The sequence below is a fragment of the Capra hircus genome, chromosome 26 (assembly GCF_001704415.2).
Source record: "Capra hircus breed San Clemente chromosome 26, ASM170441v1, whole genome shotgun sequence".
In the NCBI taxonomy this organism is placed as follows: domain Eukaryota; kingdom Metazoa; phylum Chordata; class Mammalia; order Artiodactyla; family Bovidae; genus Capra; species Capra hircus.
This window is the reverse complement of record NC_030833.1, coordinates 35,350,041-35,365,924: the sequence shown is the minus strand read 5'-3', so window position 1 is coordinate 35,365,924 and position 15,884 is coordinate 35,350,041. Positions and strand designations below refer to the sequence as shown.

The 15,884-nt window shown below is 38.3% G+C and overlaps 1 protein-coding gene across 2 annotated transcripts in view; it reads left to right on the top strand.

Moving 5' to 3' along the window:
- LOC102185056 (cytochrome P450 2C9) overlaps positions 1-15,884 on the top strand; it is a 45,015-nt gene that overhangs the window by 15,684 nt on the left and 13,447 nt on the right. The window contains exons 1-5 of one of the 2 annotated variants that reach the window (XM_005698248.3): positions 285-459; positions 1,934-2,096; positions 2,279-2,428; positions 7,698-7,858; positions 9,408-9,584. In XM_005698248.3, the coding sequence (XP_005698305.3) occupies positions 292-459; positions 1,934-2,096; positions 2,279-2,428; positions 7,698-7,858; positions 9,408-9,584 (819 nt within the window). In that variant the 5' untranslated portion in view covers positions 285-291. Of the gene's footprint in view, positions 1-284; positions 460-1,933; positions 2,097-2,278; positions 2,429-7,697; positions 7,859-9,407; positions 9,585-15,884 lie in introns of those variants that run through there. The other variant, XM_018041337.1, reaches the window with a different exon arrangement.

Genomic DNA, 15,884 nt, shown 5'->3' with positions numbered 1-15,884 from the left:
TCAATCTTGGCTGCATAATGAAACCACTTTGTAAAATTATAACTGCAACACCGTCTACTGTGATCAAACCAGAATCTCCAGAGTGGTCACTGGACACAGAGAAAACAAGACTAAAGGACAGTTTGTTTTGATTTTTATCACTGGGCTAAAGTTTACTCATAATAGAGTGCAAAGTGGGTATAACTGATTGGCCTGTTTATATGGGAGAGGCCAAGGTTGAATTAACAGAGACTATTATAAAAGCTTTAGACTTCATGCTGACAGTCGTCTGAATAAGAAGAGAAGGCGCCAATGGATCTGGTTGTGGTCCTGGTGCTCTGTCTCTCCTGCCTGCTTCTCCTCTCACTCTGGAAACAGAGCTCTGGGAAAGGGAAGCTCCCACCGGGCCCCACTCCTCTCCCGATTCTTGGAAACATCTTACAGTTAGATGTTAAGAACATCAGCAAATCCTTAAGTAATGTAAGTAGACTTTAAGCTCCTCCAGTGTCTTGCAAACAGTAAGCAAATTAAGCCAAACTAAAATAATAATATATATATATACATAAACTTTGATATTTCTTCTTTTTTTTTAGCTGTGTCACTGTCATAGAGAAACAAAATAATGTGTTTTGTATGTAGAGGAGCACTTGGCTCTTTGAATGGAGCAATCAAAATAATACGGTGTCAAAAGTTAAAGTACTGCTTCCCTTCAGTATTTCATAGCCTGGGGCTGAAGGTAAATTGGTAAATGAAGTGTTTGGCAATAATACAAGTTGCTTGCAGAAGACGTACACTATATAAGCTGTGTATTTTGTTCAGATGGTCAATTCTATGAAAACAGAACTTTTCTGAAGAAGCACGTTGGGCTTGGTATGAAGGAAATAGCTCTGTGTTCAAGACCAGCATGAGTGAGTGAAAGAAAGAAGTCATCAGTCAGGGTCCAACTGGCAGCAGCAGAACTCGTTTGGATTCTGCAGGAAGCTTACGTCTGTACCCTGTGAATGCTGCAGGATGGAAGATGATGTTCTTCCATAAGGTGCTGCATGTCCTGGCACTGCCTCTGCAATGCTTCTTCTCTTTCTGTGTTAGCGACACCAGTGGATCTCAGACTCGGCTGGGCGTTAGAACTATTTGAATTTATTTTTTAAAATATAGAATTGTAGCATATTCAGTATTCTGCAATGGCCTATAATGGAATAGAATTTGAAAAAATAACATGTTTTATATTTATGTATTGTATATATTATATATATGTATGTGTGTATGTATATGTATTTATACATATGTGAAACTGAATTATATATACACATATGATATATGTTGTATGATATGTATATATACAAATATATATACATATATATGTACACACACATACATATATATAAAACTGAATCAGTTTGTTGTAATCTTGAAACTAGTACTGTAGTTTTATAACAGTACTATAAGTCAACTATCCTTCAAAAAATAATTGTAGCATTCATCACAGGACTGGAGAATGAGAATTCTCATGGGAAGAACTCTACATGTAACTCTGAAGCAGTCAGCTGGGTGTTGGTTTAAAGGTGGGCTTTGCGGAATCATATATTGTTCAAGGATCAGAAATTGAACAAGCAAGATTGAAATTTCAATCCTCTGTATATAGTAACTCTGGACACTGGAATGAAATGGAATTCCTTGACCATGGTTTCCTTATTTATAAGTGGAGCAAATAAACTTGCTGAAGGTGTTGATATGAGGATTAACTGTCATGTGTACCAATTACTTGGCATTGCAGTTCATCCATTAGTGGAAGCTGTAACAACCACCATCATGCTTAGGTACTGAATTCAGGAATATTTAGGCTGTATGTGGCAGAAGAAAAGCATAATTGTAGGATGATAACACATTCTGCATCAGGCACAATGTATTATCAAATATTGACTTCTTTTGCTATTACATGCATCTCCATTCCCAGCTCTCAAAAGTCTACGGCCCTGTGTTCACTGTGTATTTTGGCATGAAGCCCCTCGTGGTCTTGCATGGGTATGAAGCCGTGAAGGAAGCGCTGATTGATCTGGGAGAGGAGTTTTCTGGAAGAGGCCTTCTCCCAGTGAGTGAGAAAACTAGAAAAGGACATGGTAGGTGGGCATGTGCGCGTGTTCTGCATTCAAAATGGGGATGAGGAGGATGGAAAAGAGGGGTTTGTCTTAAGAGCCCTCCAGCAGAGCTGGATCCACCAGAAAGGCTGCTGACTGTAAGCTCACTCCTCCTTGCCTAGGGCCTCCCTCCTGTTGATAGTCTCTGTTTCTCCTCCTGGCAGGAATCATTTTCAGCAACGGGAAGATATGGAAGGAGACCCGGCGCTTCTCTCTAATGACGCTGCGGAATTTCGGGATGGGGAAGAGGAGCATCGAGGACCGCGTTCAAGAGGAAGCGCGCTGCCTAGTGGAGGAGCTGCGGAAAACCAACGGTGGGTGATTCTGTGCTCTGTAACTCTGACCTTAACAGACTGCTGTCTTCTCCAGTGACGCCCTTGGAAACATTTCAGGAGTGGCCGCATTTTCCTATGGATCATGATTGCAGCCCTTCCTTTGAAGGGGGAGGCTGTGAAGAAGAGGGAGCCAAGGGAACTTTCGTGTAGCCATGCTGGATCGTTTGGTGCACACGGGGGAGCCTGGTGGGCTGCAGTCCATGGAGTCGCACAGAGTCGGACATGACTGAGGCGACTTAGCAGCAGCAGCAGCAGCAGCAGCAGCAGCAGCATGGTTGTGCACACAGGGTGGATTTAAAGGTCACTTATCATACTTTTTCTGAACCTTGTTTTCACATCAGAAATCACAAAAAAATAGTTCTGAAGCATTTCCTGAAAAAGTGAGAAAACAATATTTTTCTCATAGCGTAAATATGAATTGTCTACTTCAGAGCATTTCAGCAGGGAATAGTTGTTACCTGGATAGGGTGGGAATGACCTCCTCATACACTTATGGAGCGTGAAACCAGTATCATGTACATTCACGTAATTGAACTATATTTATGTGTTCATCCTCACAGACTTGTCTGAGAGTATTTCCAAGGCCCAAACCTATCATACCTGCCAATAGTAATGCCATATGATTTTAATCATTTAGGGATATCTTATTGCAGTTCTCATCAATTATGATTTTTCTAAAAACCAACACTATTTTAAAATATCAGCACTCATTATTTTTTGTTGCATAATACTCACTGTATTGATTTATATATTTTGAATAAATATTTGCTATGTCATAATTCTGTAAAATACCAAGTTATAAAAAAAATGGTTTTTTAACTAGATTTCAACATTTCAACATCTCTTTACCCTGTCTCCTCTAAGTCAAATTTGGCTCTCTTTTCAATTTGCAAACTTGCCCCATCTTTATTGGACTTTTTAACAAGTGTATGATAATTGTTTACCTTGCAGTACCAGGTATCAGTTCAGTTCAGTTCAGCCGCTCAGTCGTGTCCGACTCTTTGTGACCCCATGAACTGCAGTTCGCCAGGCCTCCCTGTCCATCAACAACTCCTAGAGTTCACTCAAACTCACGTCCATCAAGTCAGTGATGCCATCCAGCCATCTCATCCTCTGTCATCCCCTTCTCCTCCTGCCCTCAATCCCTCCCAGCATCAGGGTCTTTTCCAATGAGTCAACTCTTCGCATGAGGTGGCCAAAGTACTGGAGTTTCAGCTTCAACCTCAGTCCCTCCAATGAATACCCAGGACTGATCTCCTTTAGGATGGACTGGTTGGATCTCCTTGCAGTCCAAGGGACTCTCAAGAGTCTTCTCCAACACAACAATTCAAAAGCATCAATTCTTCTACTTTCCTTATAGTCCAACTCTCACATCCATACATGACTACTGGAAAAACCATAGCCTTGACTAGACAGATCTCTGTTGGCAAAGTAATGTCTCTGCTTTTTAATATGCTGTCCAGGTTGGTCATAACTTCCCTTCCAAGGAGCAAGTGTCTTTTAATTTCATGGCTGCAACCACCATCTGCAGTGATTTTGGAGCCCAGAAAAATAAAATCAGCCTTGGAAGTCCCAAATTCTGCTATTTTAAAATTCTTTATCCTGTATTAAGTGAAACAAATGACAGCAAATCAGATTTTACCTGTGACTCACATATAGACAAAGAAATACCCACCCCAAATTACCTCTTTTCCCAATTACCTCTGCCAGTTTAGCTAAAGTAAATGGTTTTTGTTTTTAAGACTTAAGACCCTGGAACCTGGCATAGAAGCCCAAGATACATGTTTCTTTTATCTATGTCTTAACCATTTCTTCCCAACACCTTTCAAAAATTTATACTAAAAAAACCACCTAACGTGAAATCTACCATCTTAACAAACTGTTAAGTGAATACTTACTTACAGCGCTGAGTTTGTTAAGTATAATCATACTGTTATACAGCAGGTCTCTAGAACTGTTCATCTTACAGGCCTGATACTTTGTACTCTTTGAACTATGACTCTCTGTTGCCATACCTAAAGGAGTTCACTTCTCAATGAGCTTTTAATCAGAGACAACTCCAAGAGTAATTGACATATGAATTGAAGTGTTTATTTGCATCTAGTAAAGGGAATATTTTTCAAAGCTCTGGCTTCCTGAGCAAGGAAAGCTTTGTCCTTTTATCAGGGCAGGGGATGAATATTTGGCAAGAAAGTTTTGTCATTACATATAAAGGTTGTCATAATTTCACAGGAGCCTGGTTTGGGAGCACGCGTCTTCACACATCATGTGTTGTGTTAATGGGCCTTAATCTCTGACTGCAGAGGAGGTTTTAGCATTCACATGAAGCAAAGGTAGCTTTTGGACAGGTTTTGGTTAGTGTGCTTCGTCTCCAGTCTTGTGGTTGGGCCCAACCTGGTTTGAATTGGCTTTTGAGAAAAATCTCTTCCTGGAACCTTTTGTACCTTAAAATAACCACACAACAGCAACAAAGAAACCAACACTGGCTGATACTGTACATGAGTTTCATAGGGACAGGATGAGGTTTCTAGATCTCATTCTTTGCATGAGTTGGTCTAAGGCAGAGGTATACTGAAGTCATCTTCATTTCCTCTTCCCCCTGACCCTGGCAACTAGCATTCTGTTTTCTGTTTCTATGAATTTGACTACTATAGATACTTCATATATAAGTGGAATCATGCAACATTTGTTCTTCTGTAATCGATTATTTCCACTTAGTACAGTGTGCTCACTTTTTATTCATATTGTAGCATATGATACGATCTTTCATTTTTATGGCTGAATAATATTCCAGGGCATCTATTTATCACGTTGGCTTCTTTCTAAATAGCTTTATCTTGAAGTTCTCAGCAACATTGTACATTATCTAGTACAGATTTCCCATGATTTGAAAAAGATTCAGAAAAATTCTTTATATGAATGTGATTCATTCATATAACTGATACCCTGAGATTGTAGTTGATTGTTTTCTGACATTCTCTTCTTTTAAATGTATTTATTTAGTTTTGGCTGCATTGATCTTACTTGTGGCATCCTGGATCTTGATTGTAATATGTGGGTTTCTCTCTAGTTGTGGCTTGTGGACTCTGTAGTTTGCAGCATGCAGGCTTCCTAGTGGAGGTTCACAGGCTTAGTTGCCTCCTGGCATGTGGAATCTTAGTTTTCCAATAGATCCCACATCCCCTGCATTGGAAGGTGAATTCTTAACCACTGGACCACCACTGGAAAGTCTCCAGTGCTTAATATACTACAGAATTTTCAGAAGGATGATAATCAGCATTAACAATGTTAGTAATTAAATTATATGAAAATGCCATCTTTAAAAAATTTTTAAATTATTTTAAACCAATTTCCTTTATTGAAGTATAATTGATCTACAATGTTAATTTCTTCTGTACAGCAAAATGGTTTAGTTATACATGCATACATATATATATATATATACATTCTTTTAAAAATATTGTTTCATTATGGAAAATATAGTTCTCTGTGCTGTATAGTAGGACTTTGTTGTTTATCTACTTCATACATAACTCTTATGTATAACACCCCTCCACCAAACTTTTATAGCTGAAATAGTAACTAAGTAACTTTGCTAACCCCAACTAAGTAACTAAGTAGGACTTTGTTGTTTACCCATTTTATACATAACTTTTATACATAAACATGAAATTAAAAGATGCTTACTCCTTGGAAGAAAAGTTATGACCAACCTAGATAGCATATTGAAAAGCAGAGACATTACTTTGCCAACAAAGGTCCATCTAGTCAAGGCTATGGTTTTTCCTGTGGTCATGTATGGATGCGAGAGTTGGACTGTGAAGAAAGTTGAGTGCCGAAGAATTGATGCTTTTGAACTGTGGTGTTGGAGAAGACTCTTGAGAGTCCCTTGGGCTGCAAGGAGATCCAACCAGTCCATTCTGAAGGATATCAGTCCTGGGTGTTCTTTGGAAGGAATGATGCTAAAGCTGAAACTCCAGTACTTTGGCCACCTCATGCAAAGAGTTGACTCATTGGAAAAAACTCTGATGCTGGGAGGGATTGAGGGCAGGAGGAGAAGGGGACGACAGAGGATGAGATGGCTGGATGGCATCAATGACTCGAAGGACGTGAGTTTGAGTGAACTCCGAGAGATGGTGATGGACAGGGAGGCCTGGCGTAATGCGATTCATGGAGTCGTAAAGAGTCAGACATGACTGAGCGACTGAACTGAACTGAACTGAATTTACATCTGAAGTAGTAACTAAATAACTAAGTAACTAAGTAATTAACTAGTAACTAAGTAACTAGCTCTGCTAACCCCAACTTTCTACTCCGCTTCACCCCTCTGCCAAACGTCCCCACTGGCAACCACTGGTCTGTTTTCTATGTCTGTGATTCTATTTTTGTACCCAGGATTTTTAAATTGCATTTTCATTTTGCTTCATGGCTTTGCTCTTAGATTCTAATTTAAAGGCAAAGAATGATTGGATTATAAAGCAGTGGGAGCATTGCATGGCCATTGAACTTGAATTCCAAAGACCCAGGTTTGAGTCCCCACGTTGCCCCTCTCTTGCCCTGTGACTCTGGCTGAATCTCTCCTACTTCCAAGACCTTGTCTTCTTATTCTTTAAAATGGCATGGTAATACCTAACAACAATAACATGACATATATCCAGTGAGTTTCACTGAAGGGGCTTTCAAAAAGCTGAGGTACCACAGAAATACTACAAAATATAATTACTCAAGATCATCTCAAGTACAACCACTTCTTACAACTAATTAAAAGTTGTCCTTTTCCTTTCCTGGATTTCCATAATCCTTTTCCTAACAATTGCTTGTATTCAGATTTTAAGTTTGTATTGCATGGTGTGTCCCCTGCTGTTCTCTGCCAGTTCTGCATCTTGCCAGTCCAGGGGGATTGTAAACCATCCAAGGGATGCACTTACATTCTCTCCTATTTCTGTTGAAAATAGTATCTTTAAATATTTTCTTCTTTATCTCTTGGGCAAAGGAATGCTGGGTGAAGAGAGCACAAGTATTGGCACTGGATATGATTTTAATATTTTTTTAAAAGCATTATTTAACTAGCTATTCAGATTAAGGTAAAAGTGATGTGTTAATTTTGTGCATGTTGAATATTGTGCTGTTAAGAATTTGTAGGAGAAATATTGACTAACTTTCTAACATAACCATTACCTGTTGTCTCAAAGGCAAAGTGTTTTTCACATGTATACTTTAATGATGTGTTTAAATTGTTATTCTTTAGGGTTGCCCTGCGATCCCACTTTCATCCTGGGCTGTGCTCCCTGCAATGTGATCTGCTCCATTATTTTCCAGAACCGTTTTGAGTATAAAGATCAGGTTTTTCTAGCTATAATGAAAATGCTTACTGAAAACGCCAGAATTCTGAGCTCTCCATGGATGCAGGTGAGGCCAAGTTCCTTTTTTTTTGAAGAATCATTTCTGCTGTTTTCTGTGTGAGGTCCAGATCTCTCTCTGCACAAAGCTGTGAGGTGAATGTATGAAGAGCACAGACCTGCCCAGAGCTTAGCATCGTGGAGTGCTCATCTAGTGCAGATGACTAAGCCCTTTAGAATAGACAGGAAAATACATGCCCAGGATAGTACAAAACTGCAATTCCATCCCGTTGACTCTGTTTAGCGGTTTTTCCATAAACAACTTTGGTGACTTCTCCAAAGCATGCCCACAGCAGTAGAAGGACTTCCAGATCCTTCTGGAAAGGCTTCCATTGCCCACAGGTCTAGTCATTCAGTCTCCACTTAGTTGCTACTTCAGCGTATTGGCAGAAATATCTGCTTTGGGGAAGGAAGAGAAGATCTCCTTTGAGGGGGAGAGTGCTGCCGGGGGACACTGACTAGGATAGGAGAATTTGATACTTCAGTTGGCATCCTGACTGACAAAATAATTGCTTTGGGGATGACAAAATTATTATTTCCTTGGTGTAGGAACCATAAACAATCCTCACAGGTGTACCCCGTGCTGAGCTGACATGTTCTGCCTTCTGCCTAAAAGACAATGGTGTGACTTCATAAAGGTCACTTAATTGCTCTGGTTCCCAGTTACTTTATCCATAAAATGTTGAGTTGTGTTCCATGGTGTCTTTTGAACCTTCTAGGTTCTAAAATACTGATTTTATGTTTGAGGCTACTAAATAGAAATAGAAACATAAGGAATCAGCTCTGTGCATATCAAGTTATCCAAATTCTCTTAACCTCTATTTTCATCTATAAAATGTAAATTCATCCCTTATTTCATGATTGTAGGGAAAACTTGTTGTAAAAAACAATAAGATAATTGATATAAGGGTGATTTTATACTATAAACATGATGTGTGACTATTCAGTTCAGTTCAGTTGCATGCCAGGCCTCCCTGTCCATCACCAACTCCCGGAGTTTACCCAGACTCGCGTCCATCGAGTCAGTGATGTCATCCAGCCATCTCATCCTCTGTCATCCCCTTCTCCTCCTGCCCCCAATCCCTCCCAGCATCAGAGTCTTTTCCAATGAGTCAACTCTTCTCATGAGGTGGTCAAAGTACTGGAGTTTCAGCTTTAGCATCATTCCTTCCAAAGAAATCCCAGGACTGATCTCCTTCAGAATGGACTAGTTGGATCTCCTTGCAGTCCAAGGGACTCTCAAGAGTCTTCTCCAACACCACAGTTCAAAAGCATTAATTCTTTGGTGCTCAGCCTTCTTCACAGTCCAACTCTCACATCCATACATGACTACTGATGTGTGAATAGAGGAAATGATTATCATCTTTCATCCCTGGGTTGAATTTTCTTCCTCAAATACATCTATCAACATAGATATAGTGTATTGTTAAATAAATATTTCAATACAAAGACCATGTTATATTACTATTTTAACATGGCTGCTCACCAAGGATGGGCATATAGTATATAAATTTTCATAAGGTGTTCTTTATTTAATAAACTATTGTTTTCTTTTCTAGGTCTGCAATACTTTCCCTGTTCTCATTGATTGTTTCCCAGGGAGCCATAACAAATTCTTTAAAAACTTTGCTAATATAAAGAGTTATATTTTTGAGAAAACAAGAGAACACCAAACATCCCTAGACATTAACAACCCTCAGGATTTTATTGATTGTTTCCTAATCAGGATGGAGCAGGTAAAATGTTAATGACAACTCAATAACTTGGTTGCTTATGCAATTTGGGGGTCATTGAATTTATTGGAGATGTTTCAGTGGTTTGGCATTCTATGCTGACAAGTATTTGAATTATGTATAAATCTATAGTAAGAATCTATTTTGGAAGATATAACATTTAACTATTTAATCAGTTGAATATACTGATTCTACTCTTCACATACTAATAATATACCTATGGAAAGACAGATGACACCTCAGGTGAAATGGAAACACTTAGAGACAAGTTAGAACATATAAAATATTGTGGTATGATATGATGATGGACATGATAATTGCGCACACTGTATGAGGAAATGGAAAAGAATGGCTTAACCTAGCTGAACTTTTTGCCTGTCAGGTGGTTGGAAATAAATCTTAATATATTAGCACTGAAGGGCAAGATAGGGAATTTCAGATGGGTGAATGCTGTATATATAATGCCGTATATATTGGCCCGTGATGGGAAAGAGTAGGTGGATGGAAGAGAGAAGCCTTAATTTTGTGTGAAGTAAAATGAATTGGCATCAATATAGAGTTGAAATTACGTGTCTGTGAGCATGAATCCTGCACCATGTGTTGAAAAGATTATTTTCCCCACATGAATCATCTCAGCATCTTTGTCAAAAAAACCAACTGACCCCAAGTTTGAGGGTGTAATTATGTAATCTGACATCTATTCCAGTAATCTAAATGTTAGTCCTTACACTTTCATCTGGTCATTTTAATTAGTTTTTTTTTTTTTTAATCAGAGACATCTCTTTGCCAATATAGATCCATATAGTTAAAGCTATTTGTTTTTTCATTAGTCATGTATGGATGTGAGAGCTGGACCGCAAAGAAGGCTGAGTGCCAAAGAACTCATGCTTTTGAATTGTGGTGCTGGAGAACTTGAGAGTCCCTTAGATTGCAAGGATAGCAAACCAGTCAATCCAAAAGGAAATCAACCCTGAATATTCATTGGAAGGACTGATGCTGAGGCTGAAGCTCCAATATTTTGGCCACCTAATATGAAGAACTGACTCTTTGGAAAAGGCCCTGATGCTGGGAAAGATTGAAGGCAAAAGAATAAGGGGATGGCACAAGATGAGATGGGTAGATAGTATCATCGACTTAATATACATTAATCTGAGGAAACTCTGGGAGGTAGTGGAGGACAGAGGAGCCTGGCATGCTGCAGTCCATGGGGTGGCAAAGAGTTGGACATAACTCAGTAACTGAACAACAACAACAGTTAGTTTTGAAGTTGAGAAGTATGAGTCCTTTAATTTTTTGTCATTTTAAAGATTGCTTTGGTTTTGTGTGTCTCTTGAATTTCCAGATGCTTTTTAGGATAGACATCAATTTATGCAAAGAAATCAGTGGTGATTATGACACAGATTGCAGGAAATATGTAGATCAACTTATGGAATAATGTCATTTTAAAATTGAGGTTAAATTTACATCCATATAATTAACCATTTAAAGTATACACTTTATTGATATTTAGTGCTACAATTTTTGTCTTACAATTAGCTCATTCATTAAAATATTTTTCCATCACTTTGCAGAAACATACCATATCCATTAAATCATCACTGTCCATTTCCTCCACCCCATCATGTGTCAACCTGTAGTCTATGTTTTGAGTCTATGAATTTTCTTGTTATGGGTATAGTGTATAACAGAACTCATAGTATTAACACATTTGTTTCTAACTTCTTTCACCTAGTATGTTTTGGAGGTTTATCTAAGTTATAGTATGTATCAGTACGTTGCTTTTCTCTTTTATGACTGCATAATTTTTTATTTTATGTACATATGATAATTTTTTATTCATGCATGTACTATTAGACATCTGTGTTGTCTGCCTTTGGGTCTTATGAATGATGTTTCTTCATGGACATGTTTTCACTTTCATTGAATAGATTCCTAAGGGTGGAACTGATGAGATGTGGTAATTTTATGTCTAACATTTTGAGGAACAGCCAAATTTTTTCAGTAGTGATTGCAGCATTTATATTCCCACTGGCAATCGAAGGTTTCTGTTTTCTGACATAATTGCCAGTGCTTAATTTCCAATTTCTTGTCATTATTAAAGCTTTCCTAGTTAATGTGAAGTGGTTTATCATTGTAGCTTTAATTTACATTTCCCTAATGAACGATGATGTTGAACTTATTTTTGTAGGGTGTTAATGGGTTGTTACCCATTTTTATATCTCCTTTGGAGAAATGTTATTCAAGTTCTTTGCCATTTTAAAATTGTGCTGCTTCATTTTAAATTACAATACTTTTCAGGCATTCTGAATTTATACATAATTTTAAAAAATTTTGCAAATGTAGCTCACTGTGGGTTGAAAAGTGTTTCAAGCCTAGACTTAATCAGCCACAAGTTACTAAAGTCCTTGCAATATTAACCTCCAAGTAAGATGTATCATAAACCTGAAGTTAACAAAGTCCCAACTGTGTTAAGTCAGTTTCACTGCTAACTATTAATTTGTATCAACTGTACTTTTCCTAATTTCAGATCTTTTTCTATTAGTGTTTTCCCCCCACCACTCAACGCAAATCTTTTTTTTTTTTTTAAATACTTACCCAATTTAGTATTTCCAAGACAATCTTCCTTCAGCATACAACTTAGGTTAAATAGTCATGGCTATCTTCAGCTTTAAACACCAGCCAGTTTCTAACCAACATTACTCTTATACTATATGCAGGGGAAAATGTCTTCTGGTTTGGAGCAAGGGAATGGAGACTTTTTAAATTCTAAAATAAAAATATCTTGCCGGGGTCCAGCCCCGGTGGATCCAGGGTGATTTGAAGGTGGGGATGGAGTTGGCGTCCTTGGAAAAATACATATTTAATTACAGATATATAGAGAGATTAGAAACGGATAGTATAGTAGGAAGATTAGTGGAGAAAAAGAGGCTGAATAACTTGGATTACATGGAATAGCATCCATGCTCCAGATGGGAATTCGGCCAGAAAAACAGGGAGCAAGAAAGAAACGACATGGGGGTATCAGTCTTTCCGGAAACTGATCGGATTTCTTTATTTTGGGGTTTGCTTATATACCTTTTGTTACATATAGGGATGAATACAGAGTCACGCGGGGGTCAGCAGTCCTGACCTTTATCAAAATCAGGTGCTTCACATAAAAAGGTCTTAGGGATTTTATGATCCTTTCTTTCTGATAACCAAAAACTTATTTTTTCCAAGGGTGTTTTTTCTTAAACCAGGCACCTTCCTCCAAATAAAGTTACATTCTTATAGGGTGAGGGTGTAGTGAGTTACAATCAAGAAAGGAATTTATTTAACCCAAGGTTAATATGATTAATCTTAAAGGTTAATACTTATTTCTCCTATATGCTTAAAGGTTAATACTTATTTCTCCTATATGTTAGTTATATTCGTTATAAGGGCAGGGAACATGGAGATTTAGCAGCAAACATCAGCCCAACAAATGAAAATCCTTTCACCAGTGTTCCCCTTAAGATCTATTTAGTCTTAAGATAGTGAAAAAGTTACATTTTTACATAGCAAGGACACAGTGATTTATAACAAAGTACAGTGATCTATTACAAAAGAGAAAATTCATTAACTCAAAAAGTCTAGTATTGCTAACCTTAAAAACTACTATATTCCTTTTCTATAGTCCAAATACATTGATTAATGTATTCCCAGGTGCCTAAGGATATGGAGGCCTGGCGGCAATCATTGACTCAGCAAGAAGAAAAAGCCCTATGCTAATTAAGACTCTCAAAATACTCCAAAACTCTCTGTGCTGTTTATGGTTAAGAGGTAGTAAACAATCGTGTGCATAGTGGCAGGAGTATGGATAATCCTGTCACACAAGCTAGTCTGTCAGCAGAGAGGTTTGACCTGAGACATCCTTGTCCCACCCAGAGCAGGGGATTTGCAGCAATTATTGACACAACAAATGAAAAACCCTTCACCAATATAATTCCTAACCAACCCACTATACTAATAATTTCTAACTCCCCCAGAGAATTTGCCTTTAGAAAGTCTAAAACATCTCATGCCTCTCAGGTTGGGAGGCTGTAAACAATCACATGTGGCTAGATAACCTTCAGAGGAGTCCGTAAGCTGAAACACTCTTGTCACGCCCAGGAATTTTTATTGCCTTGGAGCTGCAAGTTAACTCCTTCTCCAAGAGAAATGGTGATGGGGGAGAGCCCCCCGTAAAGTCAGAGGTGTAGGTGAGAGCATAAAACAGACTCTGGTTTTGGGGTAGATGCTCGGGAACAGGGGATTTCCTGAGGCTTGTCACGCCTTTGCGTATGCCAAGCCTCCTTCCTCATGACCTTTGCCATGGGCGGAGTTCCTCACGCTGGCCCCCGGCAGTATTTAAGATATTTTAAAAAAATTGTGCTGCTTGTCTTTGTCATTGAGCTATAGCTATAAGTCAAAGTTGATATTTTGTGCATTATGCCCTTCAGTTCAGTTCAGTTCAGTCAGTCAGTCGTGTCCGACTCTTTGCAACCCCATGAATTGCAGCACGCCAGGCCTCCCTGTCCATCACCAGCTCCCAGAGTTCACTCAAACTCACGTCTATTGAGCCAGTGATGGCATCCAGCCATCTCATCCTCTGTTGTCCCCTTCTCCTCCTGCCCCCAATCCCTCCCAGCATCAGAGTCTTTTCCAATGAGTCAACTCTTCGCATGAGGTGGCCAAAGTACTGGAGTTTCAGCTTTAGCATCATTCCTTCCAAAGAACACCCAGGACTGATGTCCTTCAGAATGGACTGGTTGGATCTCCTTGGAGTCCAAGGGACTCTCAAGTCTTCTCCAACACCACAGTTCAAAAGCATCAATTCTTCGGCGCTCAGCTTTCTTCACAGTCCAACTCTCACATCCATACATGACTACTGGAAAAATCATAGCCTTGACTAGATGGACCCTTGTTGGCAAAGTAATGTCTCTGCTTTTTAATATGCTATCTAGGTTGGTTATAACTTTCCTTCCAAGGAGTAAGGGTCTTCTCATTTCATGGCTGCAGTCACCATCTGCAGTGATTTTGGAGCCCCCCAAAATAAAGTCTGACACTGTTTCCACTGTTTCCCCATCTATTTGCCATGAAGTGATGGGACCAGATGCCATAATCTTCGTTTTCTGAATGTTGAGCTTTAAGCCAACCTTTTCACTCTCCTCTTTCACTTTCATTAAGAGTCTCTTTAGTTCTTCTCCACTTTCTGCCATAAGGGTGGGGTCATCGGTGTATCTGAGGTTATTGATATTTCTCCCGGCAATCTTGATTCCAGCTTGTGCTTCTCTTACATATATATAAAATGCAAGTATTTTCTCTCAACATATAGATTGTCACTTCAGATCTTTGACTATGTCTTTTGATACACAAATATTTTTACTTTGATACACAACATTTTTTACTTTAATTAAGTCCAGCATATGTATCAGACAAATACATATATAAGACAAATATATACACATATATTTGTAACTTTGGTGTCAACTCTAAGGATCTGTTGCCAAATCTGTGTTTGTGAAAACTGACCACTTTTTCTTCTAAGAGTTTTTATATGTTTAGCTCTTACATTAAAATTTTCATCTATTCTGGGTTACATTTTGTGTATGAAGTGAGGCAGACTCTAACTTCACTCCTTTCCTTGAGGTTACCTGGTTGTTTCAGCACCACTTCACAGGTAGTAACAAAATAATTCTGATTCTTCCCTTCCATTCCTTGTATCAGGCTATCATTCTTCCCACTTTTATATAAGCATGTATGTTTGCATGACATATTCATAAGAATTACCCAATTAAATTCATTGTTATTATTTTGAACAAACTTTTAGCTTTGAGATCAATTAAGAGCAAAGAAAATAACTTTAACCTTCACTCATTCTTTGTAGCTCTTCATTTATATTGATGTGTTTCTTACCTATGTGATTTTCCTTCTCTCTGAACAATTCTTTTAACAGTTCTTGCAAAGCGGTTTTATTGGCAACAAATTCTTTCAATTTTTGCTTTTTGGGCTTTTTTCCCCCAAGAAAGTCTTCATTTCTCTTTCCCTAATGAAGCATCATTTTGCAGGGTTCACAGTCTTGGCTGATGATTTCTTTCTCTTGATGCTTTCAGTATTTCACTCCATTGTCCTTTTGCTTCTGAGGTATGTAAGGAGATGTCAGAATGATTCTTCTTATTGTTCTTTAATAAGTAAGATGCTCTTTTCCTCTTTTTTTCAGAATTTTAAATTTATTTATTTATTTTGGTAATTTGAAAATATATGCCTAGGTGCAGGAGCTTTTTGATTATGTTTTGCTTTTTT